We start from the raw sequence: 19,266 nt of genomic DNA on the forward strand, positions 1-19,266 counted from the left end.
AGGAAGGAGAGCCATTGGATTGACAGTGAAGTACAGTAACAATATGGCTTCAGATTCTGAACCCGAAATTGTGCTATCTCAAGATAATATGAAAAATAAAAGGAAAGATCAGGCCTCACATTTTGGGAAGTAGCTCATGACTTTTTTTATATTATTAGGTTATTATTATTACTACAGTTCTTTAGCCGATTCTTTGTTTATCGAAAAGGTAATCCAAATGATTGTTCATTAACTGATTTTCAGGTACAGGTGCTCTCGGAACGTCCTGAGCAGGTAGGCCTTGCCGTTGCCGGCCTCGCAGGCGACCAAGGCCGGGTAGCCGCAGTGTAGCGGGTGTGCCGGTGCGCGCCAGCGAGGGAGAAAGCCCGCCGCAGCTCGCTGACGCGCAGCCCGTGTCAATGCCGTCGTTGCTTACTGCTGCGTGCAGCAAGGGGAAGAGAGGAGGAGCGGTAGCATGATGGCATGAGCAGGATGCACTGGAGGGAGCAGGGAGAGCGCGAGCTGCTGAAGAAGACGCTTCGGGCATAGAGACTGACAGAACACAGAAGGAGCAGCTTAGGTCCGAAGAATTTCGCCTTTGAACTTTTGAAGGCTTGGAGCAGAGGATGGTTGATCATCTGTTCCGTGGAGGCGACGGCGTCGTGTCATCATGCCGGTCGCTTTCCAGCGAAAAATCTCTCCGTGTGCACCGGCTTCCGACTAGGCCAGCGAAAATCGAGCTCTAAAATCCCCTATTTGCTACGTCCACATTTTTGGCGTATAATGCCAAAGTCTAATTTACCAGTTGCACGCGGCAAAGACAAGTCCAAGCTGCACCACAAATTTACCTTGGAACAACAAGAACGAACAACCGCTCTCTCTGGTACTCCCAATTCCCAAATTCATCACGAACGTGAAGCCGTGAAGGCTCAGAATTCAGCAATGCGTCCCAGCAGCAGCTCGTTGCTACTCCTCCCAATCTTGGCCTCCCTGCAGCAACTGGCAACCGCCGCCACCAACGACGCAGGCTGCCCGCCAGCGACATGCGGGAACCTGACCTTGGCATACCCGTTCTGGCTGGCCGGCGGCCAGGAGGACCAGCAGCCATCCTGCGGCCCGCCGGCGTTCCAGCTCACTTGTCACAACAACGGGTCTGCTTTCCTGAGGACCTCTTACATGAAAGTCCTCAACGTCGACTACGGCAGCCGGTCCCTCGTCGCCGTCCACGCTCTCCTGGCCGCCGATGCCGCCTGCACCGTCATGTTCAACGTCTCCTCCGCCTTCGCCATCACGGACCGGTACAGGATCAGCCGGAGCAACCGGGAGCTCTACGTGCTGTCCAGGTGCAGGGAGAGGCGCCCACCGCCCGGCGCCGTCCCGGTCGCCAACTGCAGCGCCACCAGCAGCGGCATGTACGCCTACCTCGGCGGGAGGTATGGCACGGCCCAGCCGCCGGCGAACGAAGGGAGCTGTGAGATCTCCATGTTTCCGGTGATCGCGTCGGAGGCGACAACGGCGGAGAATTATAGGCGGCTCATCAAGGGCGGGTTCCTGTTGGAGTGGGAGCCCGTCGGCGACTGCAAAGCCTGCACGGCGAGTGGCGGCCGGTGCCGCTATGACTCCAGCACGGCGGCATTTGTGTGCCTTTGCTCCGACGGTGGCCTACGCGCTTCGACTTGCGGTAACCTGTTACCTGCTTGCCTGGACATGCATGTTTTTTTTCTGTCAGAATAGCACCATCCTTATACTGATAAACCTTTGTCATGCAGATGGCAAGCATAAAAGAAAGACCCTCACTTTGATAGGTAACTATTCTGCTGAATGATATAATCTAGTCAAAAAATTCAAATGATACAGAGAATGTGCTGTACTTAACTACTTAATTATCTGAAGTATCACATGGCTTCATGCTCAGTTTGCTCACCACCTCTGGTATCTTCTGTCCACTTTCAGTTTCTCTGTCGGTTGCGGCTGTCTTAAGTTTGGCATGTCTTGCTTGGCTGGTGTATCGTCGGAGGAGAAAAATCAGATCAACAATCTCCAAAATTTACTCTAGCAATACATCCAATGTAGAAGAAATGTTAAGAAAATGTGGATCTCTTTCTCTGAAGAAGTACAAGTACTCAGAGCTGAAGAAAATAACGAGGTCATTTGAGGACGAGCTAGGAGAAGGTGGATATGGTGTGGTATACAAAGGAAGCCTGAAGGATGGCAGAATGGTTGCAGTGAAGCTCCTGAAAGGATCAAAAGGCAATGGAGAAGATTTTCTGAATGAAGTCATGAGTATCGGCCAGACTTCTCATGTTAACATTGTCAGCCTACTCGGTTTCTGTTTAGAGGGGTCTCAGCGAGCGCTTATCTACGAATATATGTCCAATGGTTCTTTGCAGAAGCACATTTATTCAGAGAGTTCAAAATTGGCCATTGGATGGGAGATGTTCCTGAAGATCGCGATCGGTATTGCACGAGGGTTGGAGTATCTACACCAGGGTTGCAATACCCGCATCATCCATTTCGATATCAAGCCTAACAACATCCTGCTAGATCATGAGTTCTCTCCCAAGATTGCAGATTTTGGTCTGGCAAAGCTATTCCACCTCAAGGACAGCGTCCTTTCAATGGCTGAAGCGAGAGGAACAATTGGTTTCATTGCCCCTGAAGTGTTCTCTAGAGGTTTCGGAGTTGTCTCGACAAAGTCAGATGTTTATAGCTACGGGATGCTCCTCCTAGAAATGGTCCAAGGGAAGAAAGATCTGAAAAGAAATGTAGGCAGCTCTAGTGAAACATTTTTTCCACATTGGGTTCATGACCGTTTGGTGAGGGATCTTCAGGGATCTTGTGAAGTCACGCAAGGAACTGAAGAAATTGTAAGGAAGATGACCATGATTGGATTGTGGTGCATACAGATGACCCCTGAAAACCGCCCTTCCATGAGCAGGGTTATAGAGATGTTGGAGAGGAGCATCAATGAATTGGAGATGCCACCCAAGCCGTTCCTCTGCTCTCCGTTACACTCGACAAATGTTTCATCCTATGCATCCGTCCAAATTGAGATGTCTTCATCATGATATGGATCAGGGATTCAGGGCTATGGTGCATACACTAATAACAAATGTTTTATCTTTTTCTAGCAGTTGCAAACCTGCAGCTCTTTTCAGTGCTAGAATCTAAACCTCCTTGTAACTTCTGTATTTAGAGATGTACAAATGTAATTACCGTTCTGCAGAGTTGCCTTCCAACTGATGTTAGGATTTATCATAGGATTTGATCTTCGGAGTAATTGCAAGTTACAACTAGTTTCTTATCCAGATGTAATAAGTAATGCCTCCCCCTCGTCCCAGGGCTTCTCTGAATTTGAACCATACAATTGGTCAGGGAAGCCTCACAGTTTGGAGTTAAACTCTTTTATAAGCGTTCATCTTGTTCACTCCCAATATTCAAAAAGTGTTGAGTTAGGATGAATATCAGTCGAAGGGATTTGAATGAGAAAAATAAGAGATCATGGCCAAAATATCATACCAGTGCGGCACAGGACAAGTTCGTCTTCTGGTCCTGCAAAATAGTGCACAAGCACATCACCCAGAAGAGTATCTCGCTTGCCTCAAAGGCTGTTGGACATGCCGATCTGGTGGTTAGAGTTTTCCCATCAAATCTGCATAGACGAGAGTCTGGTACCTGCAAATTCAAGATCAAGAATCAGAATGAAAGTGCTTTTATTAAAGTCGATGCAAAGACCAGCAGTCGAGGAAAAACCGGCAATAATTTCTTCAAGATGATTGAGGTGGTGTAGATCTGCATGCATAATAATGACTAATGAGAGTGAACAGGGTAAGGAACTAAGGACTCATCGATCAGGTGAGCAATTTGTTCGTCAGCAGAAGCAGTGAGAAGGAGACACTGAAGAACATTAATTAACCGGATAAACAAAAAAGGGGAAAGGCCTCGGCGACATTGAATCCAAGGCCCTGAAACACCATTGAGAAGCACGACAGACTAGCCAGAAGAATTAAGGTCGTCGATCCACGGGACCCACCTTTGAGGGACTCCTTTAGCTTGATGGATGAGGCGGAGAGCTTCCCAGGAGATAGAGTAAAAAGCCTAGTTTAAGGGCTAAAAGAGGTCAATTTTCTCTTGTGGCACGATTGAACAATGTTGGTTTTGTACCTGAAATACATATTAATCGTGGATTGCCGAACATCTTATGGAGCAAGAAAGGTTAGAAAAGTTGAGTGCACACGTTCTTGACCGGTATTCAGTGCACACTCAAACCGTCGGTTGGTCACTGGGTTGTTCTCATGTTTGTTGTGTCCTGTGATGATACAAAAGAATTAACCGAAAGTACGTAATTTGAACATGCAAAGCTAAAGGCACATAGTACTATTCGGCTGAAAAACCTGAAGGGCAGAGAGACGAGCAGACGTGATGCACAAGCAGTTCGATCTGTGTCTCAACCCCACCACCCGTTCCGACGAGTTGCACCAACCTCCCCCCCCACTCTAAATCTAAACTCGGGCACGTGGCTTTGAGAGCACACTTCAAAAGTCAACCTTAGTCCACTATCGGTCGTCACAATTAATTGGTGGGACCATATTAGTCAAATACTTTGTCCACCCAGTCAAAAAGAGAAACATAAGGATAAGAGCTCTATTTATTTCTTTATTTGTTTTCACCTCAAAAGTCAGAGGGGCAGGTACTACTGATGTAAGTTCTAACTACTGACTGCACCACTAATTGCAGCAAGTTCTAAACTACTGACCAACTACGACATACTCACTGCATCATGGAGCATTAGCATGTTAGTGGTGAAGGGTGGAAACCCTCTAAACATCGTGCATTAGTAGTAAATATATTTATGCATGTACTTATGTAGCTAGCCCTAGGATGTCTGACTTATTTATGTCACTATATGGAGGGTGGAGCGGCCAAACAAACCTTGCAATTAGTCGTAGCTTCTTGGCGGAACCTTGCAATTAGCTTCTTGCCGGCTATTTCGCTCTTGTCCCTTAGCAGACGTGCATCCTCCGAACAGCATCGATCGTCGAGCCCAGCAGCCACCAGTAGCCAGCCTTCATCGGAACTACTGAATGCGTGATGCCTCAAGCCTTATTGCTCATCCTAGTACAGTCGTTCTTGCTGGCAGCCTCTTTGTTCCTCCTCGTAATCCCTTGCCACCGCGCCCACGCCGAGTGCGAGCCAGTGGCGTGCGGCAGCCTCGCCGTCATCAGGTACCCGTTCTGGCTCGGTGCTCCCGGTCAGTCCCCACCTGATCCAGCCTGCGGCCACCCTTCGTTCGAGCTCTGGTGCAACGGCGATGGCGCCAGCGCCTCGGCTTCCATGAGGGGCTCCGCCATCAACGTCCTCCGCATCGACTATAACGCCAGCAGCTTCGTAGCCTCCCACGCCAGGATCGCTGCCGGCGATGACGGCGTGTGCCGCGCCGACTTCAACATGTCGTCCAGCCTCGCCCTCAGCCCCTTCAAGACCAGCCCCACCAACCGCGCCCTCTGCTTCCTCCGGGACTGCGTTAACGGCACTGAGCCCACCGGCATCGGCAGCAGGTATGTGAATGCCACCAGCAGCTGCAGCGGCGGCCCAATCTATGCGTATCTCGGCGGGAGCTACGACCGGGACACGCCGCCGGCGATCCACACGGGGAGCTGCAGGTACACGTACCTGCCCGTGCTGGGGACGGAGGCAGAGGGCGTGACGGGTGCAGACTACGGACGGCTGCTGAAGAGTGGGTTCATGCTGGAGTGGGCGGGCACCGGTGTCGGAGCCGACTGCCCTGGCTGCGTCGCCAGCGGCGGGCAGTGCCGGTACCGCAGCGAGACTGCATCGTTCTTGTGCCTCTGCCCCGGCGGGGAGCTGCGCAGGTCGACATGCGACAGTAAGCCTGCAAATATATTTACACTTTTTTTCGGAAGAAACAGAGTGCTCCTGCAAGGCTGCAATTTACATAGAAGAAACAGAGTGCCTGGTTAATTCTATAGTTTGATACAGTCCAGTGAAAGTAACACTACATACTATGTGGAGATTAAATCTACATAAACCTAAACTTATATTTGTAAAAAACTGTATTTCAGTGACATACTTCTTCAATTACAATAAAGTCAAATATGTTTTCCATCCACTATCCTGTAATGTATCTTTTTATATAGTTGATCAAACTATTGACTATTCAAATTTGGTGCATGTTTCTTTCCTTTGGACTTTGGATGACAATTGTACAGTTGGATGAAATTGCTTCTATTTAATAAATATTATGTGATATTCCAGGTAGTATGAAGGGTACGATTGGCAGGAACATAATACTATTAGGTATGATATATACCATCTTTTCATATCTACCATTTCAATGTCAGTAGTTCACTAATATTGTCTTTGTACGAAAAGGCAGTAACTTTTAGAATTAATATTTTCTCTAGTCAGTGAACTGCGATTTTAATTAAAATTTTAAACAATAACTCTCAGTTTGTGCATAAGAATAAACAATAGCCAACAAGGAACCGCCTTGCACTCTTTCAGAAAGATAAATTAAAACTATTTTTGGTCCTGCAGATCTAAATGCCCCTATTATAACTTCTGATTTATAAAACTAAAATAACTTCTGCTTCAATCTCAGTTTTGACATCAGCAGGTGCAGCCTTGCTCTCTACAAGTATTTATGTGCTGATACGGCGTATGAAGGAGAAAAGACTAAGGTTTCTTCTTTGCACGAAGACTAGTAGCAGCACTGAAAGGAATTATGAGGCCATGATAGTATCATATGGATCTCTAGCTCCAAAAAGATACGTGCACTCAGAGGTAATGAAGATAACTTCTTCTCGCAACAATCAGCTTGGTCAAGGTGGTTATGGTGTGGTTTTTAAAGGAAGGCTACATGACGGTCGTCAGGTTGCTGTGAAATTCTTGCACGACTGCAAAGGGAATGGTGAGGAGTTTGTAAATGAGGTTATGAGCATTGGCAGGACATCTCATGTTAATATTGTTAGCTTGTTTGGATTTTGCTTGGAGGGATCAAAGCGAGCACTTGTATATGAGTACATGCCCAACGGTTCCTTGGATAAGTACATTTACTCAGAGAATCCCAAAGAAATTTTAGGATGGGAGAGGCTCTATGCGATAGCGATCGGGATTGCTCGTGGGCTAGAATACTTGCACCACAGCTGTAATACACGGATCGTCCATTTTGATATCAAACCTCAAAATATCCTTCTAGACCAGGATTTTTGCCCAAAGATTGCCGATTTTGGTCTAGCTAAACTGTGCTGTACCAAGGAGAGCAAGCTGTCAATGACTGGTGCTAGAGGAACAGTTGGATTCATTGCTCCAGAAGTTCACTCGCGAACCTTCGGAATTGTGTCAACAAAGTCAGATGTTTATAGTTATGGAATGATGTTGTTAGAGATGGTTGGAGGCAGGAAAAATGTGAGATCACTGGCTGAAAAATCCAGCGAAAAGTATTTTCCAGATTGGATTTATGACCACTTTGCTCAGGACGATGGACTACAAGCATGTGAAGTTACAAGTGACATGGAGGAAATTGCAAGAAAGATGACTTTAATTGGCTTGTGGTGCATACAAGTATTACCTGCATATCGCCCTACTATAACCAAAGTTCTAGAAATGTTCGAGAAAAGCTTAGATGATATGAACATGCCACCAAAGCAAAACTTCTGTGAACTACTGTAAGATATTTCTCCAAATATTTTTGTTCCTTTGTTTTTCAGTGAATATTATTTCGAGAGAATATTTTCAATAACCCACGCTTATCTCCCTTTCCAGTGAAAATTCAGCTGACAGTATGAGTGTGCAAAGTGCTAGTTCTACGAGACCTGAGGAGATGAGGCTTGTAAATTCAAAAATCCTACAATGACGCATGCTAACTCAGTCATTGACAGCTTGCTAGGATATATTTACAAATTAAACAAGCGCGACAGACATTGGCATTGTATCACATAACATATAAAATTGCTACTGCACGACCGGCTGCAAATTTCAGTAAGTTTCGGTCAACCACCTCAGAAGTAAAAATTACTTTAAGATTAGAGATAAGAGCAATATTACAGGGATCTAAGGGTGGTGTAATAGAAAATTCCATGTATGCATGACCTAGAGTTAAGGATAGCTCTATCGAGAACAAATGTGTAGCTTGATTTTCTGGTCAGATATAGAAGTCAGATAAAACCTTGCAATTTTCAAGGAAAAGATGTGTTTATCTTACTAGTAAGTAGCCCGTGCTTTGCCACAAAACCATGAAATAGTAACGCAGTTGCCACAAGTGGATAATGTGTGATGCATTTTTTATGTGTTTGTGCTCTAGATGGAGAGAAGCAAATCAGAGGTGGTCTGGTTTAAATCAAAATTTTGGATGAATCGGTGCACAAGGACCTCGCAAGATCAGCCATAATATATGCCTCTTTGAGCTGTAGTAGCGTGGGAGAAGCAAAAGGTGGCTATCTGCAAGGAGGCGAGAAGAGAAGGTGACGGACCACAGCCACCAATTGCCTTCTTTATAGTTGTTATATTTTTTATTTAATGGTTCCCAATCATTCATAAAAAAAAACTAAAATGAGTTTGTTACGAGTGATATCATAGAAATGGTTCAACAATAACCTAAAGTCAGGATCTTTTGACTCAGTGCCACTGGTTTCGCTATGACTATTTCAAATCAAATATTATTGCCTTTTCTTCAGGACGTCAAAGTTCCATTAAATAAAAGTATTGTCCAATGTAGCATATGAGGTATTACCACTGCATCACTACATGGGAGATATAAAGACTAACGCGCGATGATTTTGTACCTTGGTTGTATCGAAGAAAAGAAGAGGTGAGATGACATACCTTTGAGCTCATCGGTACATTAGGAGTAGTGATGGCAAATTCATTGCCGATTATCTTTAAGAACACAATTCTGTACGAAAAAAAGAGAGACATTAGCTTCCATTTGAAAGCAGGATAGCACCAACGAAAGAACAAAAAAAAAGGGGGGGAAATAGCCGATACACAAGGGGCTAATGTTCTGAACAGCAACCAGGTTTTCTTCTCCAAACACGCACTAACCAACCAGGTTTACTTTGGTGGCAAGTGAAGTTTTGGGGTTGGTGTGTATACACGAAGTTTCTTATATAGAAAAGCCGAAGCTACGAACCAAAAGAATTCAATGAAGACTACAAATCGGGCCCAAAACTAAATGAACGCCAATTAGGTTCTAACAAGGACCTTAAAATCTCCGAACGAGGATGCTTAAAAATTAAACTGCAATCCATCTAAACATTGCGAATGCATATGCCGACACTGTGTCCTACTACTACTTACCTTGGTCCTCTGCATCCGCCCATTTCCCTTGCGGGCGCACAACCGCGCCGGCGACCACTGCCACCAAATACGTGTTCCTATGGCCCGCGCCTTGCTCCTCCTGTACTTCTTCTTCGTCGTCGTCGTCTCCTGGGTCCCGGCACCACTGATGCTGGCGGCGGCGGCGGCGTCGTGCGTACCCGAGCGATGCGGCAACCTGATCGTGTCGCCCCCGTTCGGGCTCGTGGACGGGTCTGATGGCGTTGGTGCGCCCTACTCCAGTCCCGCTGCCGCGGCGTAATATTACTCTCCATTTATTTGTCTTTGGCATCATCATCCACGCAATCCATCTACTTGTTGCTGTTAAGCCCCATAATCTCACCTCCAGATCTCCCACCTTTTCCGGCCATGTCCCCCACCAGCTTGTTGCTGTTTCTCTGCGTATCTTTCTATGGTACCGCAGCCATTGCACCAGGCGTGCAAGCAGAAGAAGGCTGCACGACCCAGCGATGCGGCAACCTGACCGTGTCGGCCCCGCTCGGGCTCATCGTCGAGGGGTCGGAGGAGAACAAGTGCGGCCTGCAGATGGGGTTCCAGGTGCGCTGCACCGACGACGTCCCGTACCTCGGGTACTACGAGCGCGAGTACAGGCTCCGCATCCTCGGCATCTTCTACGGCAACTTCTCCTTGCTCGTCTCCGATGTCCACAAGCTCGGGGGCTTCAATTACTCGAGCGACAAAGGGTGTCATGTCCCCAAAGCCAATTAACACCGCCTCTAAACTCGGCCAGCCGTTCTCCATCATCAGCCCACTCAACCAGAACCTCATCTTCTACAACTGCACCAAGGCGCCGCCGCCGGAGGAGGACAGAGCAGGGCTCGTGGACACGGTGTGCCGCAACAACACGTTCGTCCGCGCGGGAGAGCGGTACTACAACGATGGGGTCGGCGGCTATGAATTGGAAGGCTGCAACTCTACCGCCGTGCCGGTGCTGGGGAAATCCGGCAGGGTGAACGCCAGCGACTACTTGGAGCTCATCAGAAATGGGTTCCTCCTCACATGGCAGCCGCCGCCGCAGCAGCAGCAGCCAGGCCCGCAGCCGCAAGCTGCTGGTAGTGGTGGTAAGTTCACTCGTGAAATTAAATTAGAGTACGGACTAGTTCTTTTTTTATTAGAAGTTCATAGCTCCTAGGAACCGCCAACGCCAATCAGGCAAATCATTGATATGCCGTCGCCGTCGCCACCCCCAACACCGTGGCGGTCGTTCGCCGCCGTTGCCGTTAGGGAAGGGGAACCCAGGATCAAGGGGATAAAATATACTTTACTCAAGTTCTTTAAAAACAACAACGTGTGGACTATGACCGGTCAAGTCTCTCCGGCCACCGTCCTTTCTCCCCACATCTCACATCCCCACCCTCCGTTCCGTCCCGCTCCTCTTCTTTCTTAATTCTTAGTCTTCCTGACCTTTCCCGTTCCGTTCAATCACCATTTTCCCTCCTCCATCCATTCCCCAATCCATGCCGCTCCCGCTCCTCCTCCTGCTCTTGGCTTCCATTCTCCGGCTGCCGCCGCCGGCCAGCGCGGCCTGCTCGCCCAGGGCATGCGGCGACCTGACCGTCGACTACCCGTTCTGGCTCGAGGATGGCGCCGGCCGGCCGCCGTGCGGGTCGCCGTCCTTCCAGCTCAACTGCAACGGCGGCAAAGCATTCCTCACTCACTCCGTCTACGGACAGTATCAGGTGGTTCGCGTCTTCGTCCAAAACTCCTCCTTCGTCGCCGTCGACCACAGTCTCCTCGTCCCGCCCGCCGGCTGCCCAAAGTGGTGGTTCAACGTCTCCGACGGCATCGGGCTGGGGCCGTACACCATCAGCAAGAAGAACAGGGAGCTGCTCGTGCTCTACAACTGCACCAACCAGCAGCGGCGGCCAACACCGCAGGGATTCCTCCCCACGCCTTGCCTCAACGAGTCCTTCTACCGCGTCGGCGGGGAGTATGGCGGCCACCGGGACCAGGGTGGACTCCCTCCGGGCTGCAATCTCTCCGTTGTGCCGTTCCTCGGGTTTCTGGATCAAGACGCCTACTTAGGCAGCATGAGACAAGGGTTCCTTCTTGAGTGGAAGCTGACTTCAGGCGACTGCCCCAAATGCACGGCGAGCGGCGGCCAGTGCAGGTATGGCAACAACGGCACGGGGTTTTCCTGCAATTGCTCCGGCGCCCTGTACCCCGAGGAGTGCGGTGGTGAGTTTCATCCAACTTTGCGCATTCAATTTGCATGCAGTCAATTCTAAGTATTCGCCTGAAAAATCTGAAGTGCGAGCAGAGGCCGTGCTCCCGCAGCCCGCCTGTCTTGTCAAGCTCCAAATCGAATTTGTGTGTTGTACTTGTGTGCGAGAGGTGAGTGGCCGGTCCGAGACTGTGAGTGAATAAATAGCACACTCAGTCAATTTTGGCGGTTACAACACGTCGCAGCAGCTTCTTAGTCAAGACATAATAGTAGCAGTAGGAACTACTAGCGGTGAACAGTCAAACAAACCTTGGTATCTGGGTACTTCTTTCGCGCTTCTGCCATTCGGACATCCTGATCCCAGCTAGTGCGCACCATCGAGCCGAGCCTCCATCGAATTATCGAGTGCATGATGCCACGCGCCTTCCTCATCCTGCCGTTCTTTGCCTCCTTGCTCTTCCTCGTTTATCCCCACCGCGCCTATGCCGCCGCTGACTGTTCCCCGGCCAAGTGCGGCGACCTCACCGTGAAGTACCCGTTCTGGCTGGGCGGGCCAAGCAAATCCCCGCCTGACCTTTCCTGCGGCCACCCGGCCTTCGAGCTCTCGTGCATCGGCAACGGCAGCGCGGGCGCCTCCATGCGCGGCTCTTCCCTCCACGTCCTCCGCATCGACTACGACAGCAGCTCCTTCATCGCCTCCCATGCCAGGGTCGCCGCCGGGGAAGACGGCGTGTGCCGGACGGACTTCAACATATCGATCAGCCTCGCGCTCAGCCCGTTCAAGATCAGCGCCACCAACCGCGCCCTCTGCTTCCTCTACGGCTGCGTCAACGGCACGGAGCCGACCGGCGGCCCCGGCTTCGTGAACGCCACGGGCGTCCCTGGCTGCGGGAAGCCCATCGTGGCGTACCTTGGAGGGAGCTACGACAGGGACGCGCCGCCGGCGATCGGCACGGGGAGCTGCATGTACGCGTACTTGCCGGTGCTGGGGACGGCGGCTGCGGGCGCGACGGCGGGGGATTACGGGCGGCTGTTGAAGAGCGGGTTCTTGCTGGAGTGGGCAGGCACCGGCGTCGGGGACGAGTGCCCGGGCTGCGTGGCGAGCGGCGGCGGGTGCCGGTACCGCAACGGGTCCACCGTCTGCCTCTGCCCCGGCGGCGAGCTGCGGCGGCCGACATGCGCCGGTGAGTGTGTCTCGATCTCGTACATACGCTACCTACACTGTCTGCCTAGTCAGCACGTGCCGACGAACGACGCGTTCGCACATGCTAGTTTGAAGACTCTCAGCGTCGTTCGTGTGCCTCTGCCCCGGAGGCGAGCTGCGCGTGTCGACATGCCCTGGTAATATAAGCCTCAGTTAATTAAAACTCTCTCAACTCAAACTACACGACGAACCTGCTGGATGAACACTTGAAATGCATCCCCGTCAGTCAATCATACATACTGTACATATTACGCATTCAGACGGACTAGCGAGAAATGCTACTACCTGTGTTCGTGAGTCAATCTTTATTTTTAATCAAAGGGGAACTCCCCCAGCTTCATTAACAAAGCCATAGATAGGGTTCGTGAGTCAATCATACACGAGCATACGAGAGGGCCACATAAAAATCATAGGGCAATGCTACGTCAAGATTTTAAGGCAACCGGCAAATATACATTAACGGAACGACAAAGACACCCCGTGACCGTCGACACGGGAGTACCACATTTGTATCCTTTGAAATTGACTGGGCTGCGAGTGAGATTCCTCATTCCAGTTCAACCGGCAAATTATTTTCCAAGTAGCCGGCAGCGAGTGGAAAAGTCAGCATCGCTCCAATGGTGCTGCACTACTTTATGGAGTACCAGACTCAACAGTCAAGCTTTAGTCCCCCGGCAGCAGTCACATCGCATGCATCGCTTGTCCCATGATGGGCCCAAATGCTCAAATACCATTTAGAATTTCCTCTTTTCCAAATATACCGTCGAATTTTACACCGCGTCCAAATTAACATCGTTAATTGACTGTCTCGTAAAATTTTAAATTTTTACCTTTCATAATACACTTATTTGATATACATTTTTCTATGAATTTGAATTTTTTTGAAAAAAGTTAACTTAGGACAAAGATAGAAGGACCAGACGGTAGATCTGAATTTACGAATAGAGCTACTTCCTCCGATCCATAAGTTGTATTAGACAAGTAATATGAATCGAAAAGAGCGTGGTATCCAATACCCAGTGACCCGTGGATCCGAAGCAGTCAGAATAACAGGTGAGAGAAGCGACGGCTGTCTCCGTCGGTCAATGCTCGTGGCACAAACCCCCACGGTACGTCGAGGAGAAACCGCGTACACTAGTCATCTCTACACTTTCAATTTATAAACCAGTCAAGATTCTGAAGGCGTTGGAAAAATTCAGCAATCTACAACAGGCATAGCAATTGTTAGCGTCTGCCGAGTGTCATTTGCAGTTTGCATATTTGCAGTACTCCGCTGCTAGTCCGTCGCAAGAGATGCATCTGTTTCATGTTCCTGCAGATGCCATGATGTGCTCAGCTATGCTACTCCTCACTCTTCTGCTATCTAGGAACCGCACCACCACTGCCATAAACACGACCACGCCATCCTTCTCGCCGTCTTCCTGCGATCCGGCGACCTGCGGCGACCTCAGAATCTCCTACCCGTTCTGGCTCAGCGGCACGCACCCGCCGGAGTGCGGCTACCGGGCCTTCCAAGTCACCTGCGACAACATCAACAACACAGTAAAGGCCTCCCTGAAGAACTCCCTCTGGACGTACCAGATCCTGTCCATCTCCTACCCCGACAGCTCCTTCACGGTCACCAACCTCCAGTTCTCGGAGGACGGCGCGTGCGACATCGAGCTCCACGTCAACGCCTCCGCTGACCTGGGGATCGCCCCTTTTGGCATCAGCGGCACCAACAAGGAGCTCTTCTTCCTCTACGGCTGCACGCACCCGCAGCAACTCCCGCCGTCCCGGGCGCCCGTGGCCTGCACCGATGGTGGCTCCGGTTCCAATAATTCCAACGCGTCGTCGTCGTTGTCTCCCAGCAACAACACGTTCGCGTGGCTCGCCGGGGGTTACAAGCCGGAGTACGACGCTTGGAGGTCCGTGCAAGGGGGCAACTGCACGGTGTCCATGGTGCCCGTGCTCGGCTACGAGGGCGCTACGGGGGCTGATTACCAGCGGCTCATGAAGGGCGGGTTCCTTCTGCAGTACGCGGCGGGGGACTGCGACGCGTGCGTGGACAGCGGCGGGTTTTGCCGGATCAACACCACCTATGACATACTGGAGTGCCACTGCTCCGGCGGCGTAGTCTCCGAGCTCATCGTCTGCGGTACCGGTAATTAAAGTTGCACTCGTTCTCGTTTTATATATGGTCTTGCTAGTATCTCTTGCTAGTATCTCAGAGTTACCCTTCTTTTCGGAAAAAAAAAAGTAGGGAGTATCTCAATCAGGAGAAATTTTTTTGGTGTCAATTTAAGGGCGAACTAGAACGCCCTCTCTTGTGTAACTGGCAGTTGGCCCTTGGGCTCTCTTGTCAGTGCATTTTTTTATAAGAAATTTGGAGGTTTGAAAACTTAGATAATTTTCCTATATGAACTGTTTGATTCGTATGGTCGAACCATTTGCATCGTATTTCATAGAAAATTTTCCATTCAGTCAGTCTCCAACCCCTTATATAGTTTCCTTTGTTTTTCAAATGTGCAATCAGACAGACCCCTTATAAACCGAAAGGGCAAAATGAGATGCGTTTTGGTTTGAGCCGCTCTTCCTCCGGAGCGCCGGATGTGAAGTTGGGCCGTGCTGGATGAAAAAACAAAATGGGAGTCACGCCTGGGTGGGTTTTTCGAAGCCCGCGGCTTGCGGCTCGTTGTCGATCAGGTACCCGTTCTGCCTGCGGGGCACGCACGCGCCGGGGTGCGGCTACCCAGCCTACGCCGTGACGTGCGATGACCCGACGGGCGCCACGCCGCCAAGCGTCCTACCTTCGCGTGCTTGACATCCGCTACGCTGACCGCTCCGTCGTCGCCTTCCACGCTAACCTCGTCGATGGCAACGCCTGCCTCCCCACGCGCTTCAACGTGTCCGCCACCTTCGCGTTGTCCCCACTCGCCGTCACCGGCGCCAATTCGCAGCTCTTCTTCTCCTCCGCCAACGGCAACAACTGCTCGCGGCCGCCCGGCGCGCTCGAGCTCAACTGCTCCGGCTCTTCTTCCAACACGTCGTGGTTCGTGTACACGGGACGGACGGACGAAGGCAGAGCTGACACGATGCCGGTGCTGGGGTGCCGATGATGCCGGGGTTGGAGCTGAGGAGCTGGGAGGACTACAAGGCGATGGTGAAGCACGGGTTCTTGCTGGATTGGACGGTGCCAGGGGACTGCGCGGCCTGCAACGCCAGCGGCGGAGGGTGCCGCTACGAGGCTGGCGCCAACGCGTTTGGGTGCCTCTGCCCCAACGACGGCCGCATGCTCCCGGCGACCTGTAGTGAGTTTGTTTGACACTTTCGTCTATTTGTTTGCGTGTTAGCATTAGGCTTTGTTTGGTGTTAGTGTATTTTTTAGCCATTAGTGTTTTGGTATCTGAGAATTTTGGGTGTGCACCCAACACTCTCAAAAACCCAAAACACTAGTGTTTTTTAAAAAAAAGGCACTATTATGAGAAGTTTTTTAATTTAGTACAAAAAATGGAGTGTTTTGTGAGGAAAATAGGGATGATCCCCTCCATCCCTTCCTACCAAACTACCATTTGGGTTTCTAGTGCTTTTCAATTTGGAGTGAATAAATTTGGAGTACATAATACCATAGAAAACACTCAAAAAACACTAGTGCCAAACAAGGCCTTGCGGTTATTTTTCTATGCCTTGTTATTTTTCATTTCTCATTTGCCAAAAGTTTATCTAGTCGCATAGAAGGGGCTGTCAAAGATGACCGCGGTATTGACCGCGCCAGCAAATCATATAGTGCATGATTCAGATTCTCCAGTTTCATGCTTTGGTAAGAAGCTAATGGCATTTTTATATGCTAATTTGACATAGAGTGATAGAGGTCCTTATGTTTTATCGGAAGACTCAGGTAACCGGTCGACCTAGCTCAGGAGTCAGGACCTCAGGTGTTCTATACTTTTTGCACACTCCAATTCGTACGCTGCCGGCAGCGACCATATTCAGAAAGCTGAAAATCAGTCCAATCCGTGACCTCCGATCAGGTTACAGAATCCCCCCCGCCCCAATTTCAGCATTCCACCACAGTAAGAAAGCTTAAGTTGCACATTTAAGACCCATATTCCTCTCCCGGTTTGGCATTCCGGGCGGCGGTGAGTGCCGGTATGGGGCTGGCCTGGACGCGTTTGGGTGCTTCTGCCCCGACGGCGGCCTGCACCCCACGGCGTGCGGTGAGTTTGCTCCAGTCCAGACATGCATATCAAGTTTTTTTTGACTGAATGCACTGACCCACATTCTACTAGTGTTTAAGGTAAACCTTTGCCGTAAGCTAGAACCTTATTAAATCTACATAGGGTAATTTTATTTATTTATGCGCAAAAAATCTACATAGACTTATAGCTTCTATTATTGCATCAAAACTGTATTAATTAACCGACATAGTTGTTAAATCAAAAGAAAGTCAGATGTGTATTCGATGCTCTTCACTATCCTGCGATGTATGTTTTTTTCTTTCTAAAGTTCATTGGCAAGATACTGAAGATTCAAATACGGTGCCTGTTCTTTTGGGAAGAAAAAGAAGAAACAATGTAGTGCTATTGAACGGTATTGCTTTTAACTAAATATTATGTGATATTCCAGGTGGCAAGAGGACTGGCACGAAGATAATACTAATAGGTATCCTAAAACTTTCACAATCTTTTCTTACGCAATTATTTAAAAGTTTGTAGCCCATGATTTATTTGATAGTAATTTTTTTAAATGTATCGATTCTAAAATAAATTTTTGAAACAATAACTCTTATGCATAATACAATTTGGAGCAAATATCCATGGCCTTTAGCATGTTCCCACTTTCTCCTCGTACCGATTTCGAAAGACAAAATAAAACTACTTATCATCTTTGAGATCTAAATGTCCATATTATAAAATTTGATATATAAAAGAAAATAACATCTGCTTCAATCTCAGTTTTGACATCAGCAGCTGCAGCCTTGCTCTCCACATGTATTTATGTGCTGATATGGCATAGAAAGGGGAAAAAGATACGGTTTCTTCTCTGTAAAAAGACTAGCAGCAGCACTGAAAAGAATTACGAGGCCATGATAGTATCATATGGATCTCTAGCTCCAAAAAGATACTTGCACTCAGAGGTAATGAAGATAACGTCTTCTCACAATAATCAGCTTGGTCAAGGTGGTTATGGTGTGGTTTTCAAAGGAAGACTACATGATGGTCGACTGGTTGCTGTGAAATTCTTGCATGATTGCAAAGGAAACGGGGACGAGTTTGTAAATGAGGTTATGAGCATTGGCAGGACCTCTCATGTTAATGTTGTTAGCTTATTTGGATTTTGCTTGGAGGGATCAAAACGAGCCCTTATATATGAGTACATGTGCAATGGTTCCCTGGATAAATATATTTACTCAGAGAACCCCAAGGAAATTTTGGGATGGGAGAGGCTCTATGCAATAGCAATTGGGATTGCTCGTGGGCTAGAATACTTGCACCATAGCTGCAATACACGGATCGTCCATTTCGACATCAAGCCTCAAAATATCCTTCTAGACCAGGACTTTTGCCCCAAGATTGCTGATTTCGGTCTAGCTAAATTGTGTCATACCAAGGAGAGCAAGCTTTCAATGACTGGTGCTAGAGGAACAATTGGATTCATTGCTCCAGAAGTTCACTCTCGAACCTTTGGAGGGGTTTCAACAAAGTCAGATGTCTACAGTTATGGAATGATGCTGTTAGAGATGATTGGAGGAAGGAAAAATGTGAAATCAATTGTTCAAAAATCCAGTGAAAAATATTTTCCGGACTGGATTTATGACCACTTTGATCAAGATGATGGATTACAAGCATGTGAAGTCACAAGTGAAATTGAGGAAATCGCCAGAAAGATGACCATAATTGGCTTGTGGTGCATACAAGTATTACCTGTGTATCGCCCTGCTATAACCAAAGTTCTAGAAATGTTCGAGAGAAGCTTAGATGATCTGGACATGCCACCAAAACAGAATTTCTCTGAACTACTGTAAGATACTTCTTTCCATATTTTTGTTCCTTGGTTTCCAACGAAATTATTATTTTGAATGAATACTTTCAGTAACTTGACATATGTGCTGATCTCATTCCAGTGAAAATTTAGATCACAACATGAATTTACAGAGTGTAAGTTCTACCAGATCCGAGGAGACAAGCCTTGTGAATTCAAAAATCGTACAATGACTGCCAACTCTACGAGAAGGTGATCTGTACTTGAGCATATTCACAGATTAAAATACTCAATGAAATTCAACTTTGTATTCCATGTATACCTAGAGTTAAGGGTGGCTCTATCTGGAATAAACACATTTCTGGTTATTTAGGATTCTGATAAATGTATTGTCGATGGTTCATTAACAAAACCCCCGCAAAAAAAGGTTCATTAATCAAAACAATTTCCCAAGGTTGCAAACTATACTGCAAATTAGATTGAGGATACAAAGTTTTTTTTTTTTGAAACTTGAGGATACAAAGATTAACCCACATAATTTGCCACCTTGGTTGTCAGGAAGGGGCGAAGAATAGAAAAGGAGGATGAAATACCTTTGAGT

At 48.4% G+C, this 19,266-nt stretch overlaps 2 protein-coding genes and 1 pseudogene across 3 annotated transcripts; all 3 read left to right on the forward strand.

The window, feature by feature from the left end:
• The first annotated feature begins 806 nt into the window (after nucleotides 1-806).
• LOC100835315 lies at nucleotides 807-17,737 on the forward strand. Its single transcript, XM_024460297.1, has 10 exons — nucleotides 807-1,660; nucleotides 1,749-1,784; nucleotides 1,933-3,041; nucleotides 5,041-5,866; nucleotides 6,256-6,297; nucleotides 6,602-7,667; nucleotides 7,765-7,980; nucleotides 8,303-8,462; nucleotides 17,310-17,345; nucleotides 17,639-17,737. Exons 1-7 carry the CDS (start codon nucleotides 922-924, stop codon nucleotides 7,853-7,855), a joined length of 3,909 nt encoding a protein of 1,302 aa, XP_024316065.1. The 5' UTR covers nucleotides 807-921; the 3' UTR covers nucleotides 7,856-7,980; nucleotides 8,303-8,462; nucleotides 17,310-17,345; nucleotides 17,639-17,737.
• Nucleotides 9,608-19,118, forward strand: LOC100835622 (annotated as a pseudogene).
• Nucleotides 11,286-15,758, forward strand: LOC104582486 (LEAF RUST 10 DISEASE-RESISTANCE LOCUS RECEPTOR-LIKE PROTEIN KINASE-like 1.2). Of its 2 annotated transcripts, XM_024459495.1 has the most exons (3): nucleotides 11,286-11,514; nucleotides 14,072-14,847; nucleotides 15,220-15,758. In XM_024459495.1, exons 1-3 carry the CDS (start codon nucleotides 11,420-11,422, stop codon nucleotides 15,267-15,269), a joined length of 921 nt encoding a protein of 306 aa, XP_024315263.1. In that variant the 5' UTR covers nucleotides 11,286-11,419; the 3' UTR covers nucleotides 15,270-15,758. The 2 variants fall into 2 exon arrangements, with proteins under 2 accessions (XP_024315263.1, XP_010230427.2); XM_010232125.3 differs by lacking the exons at nucleotides 11,286-11,514; nucleotides 15,220-15,758 and adding an exon at nucleotides 11,521-12,684 and having other exon boundaries at nucleotides 14,072-14,235.
• Nucleotides 19,119-19,266: the final 148 nt, after the last annotated feature.

Source organism: Brachypodium distachyon, chromosome 2, assembly GCF_000005505.3.
Source record: "Brachypodium distachyon strain Bd21 chromosome 2, Brachypodium_distachyon_v3.0, whole genome shotgun sequence".
NCBI classification, from domain to species: domain Eukaryota; kingdom Viridiplantae; phylum Streptophyta; class Magnoliopsida; order Poales; family Poaceae; genus Brachypodium; species Brachypodium distachyon.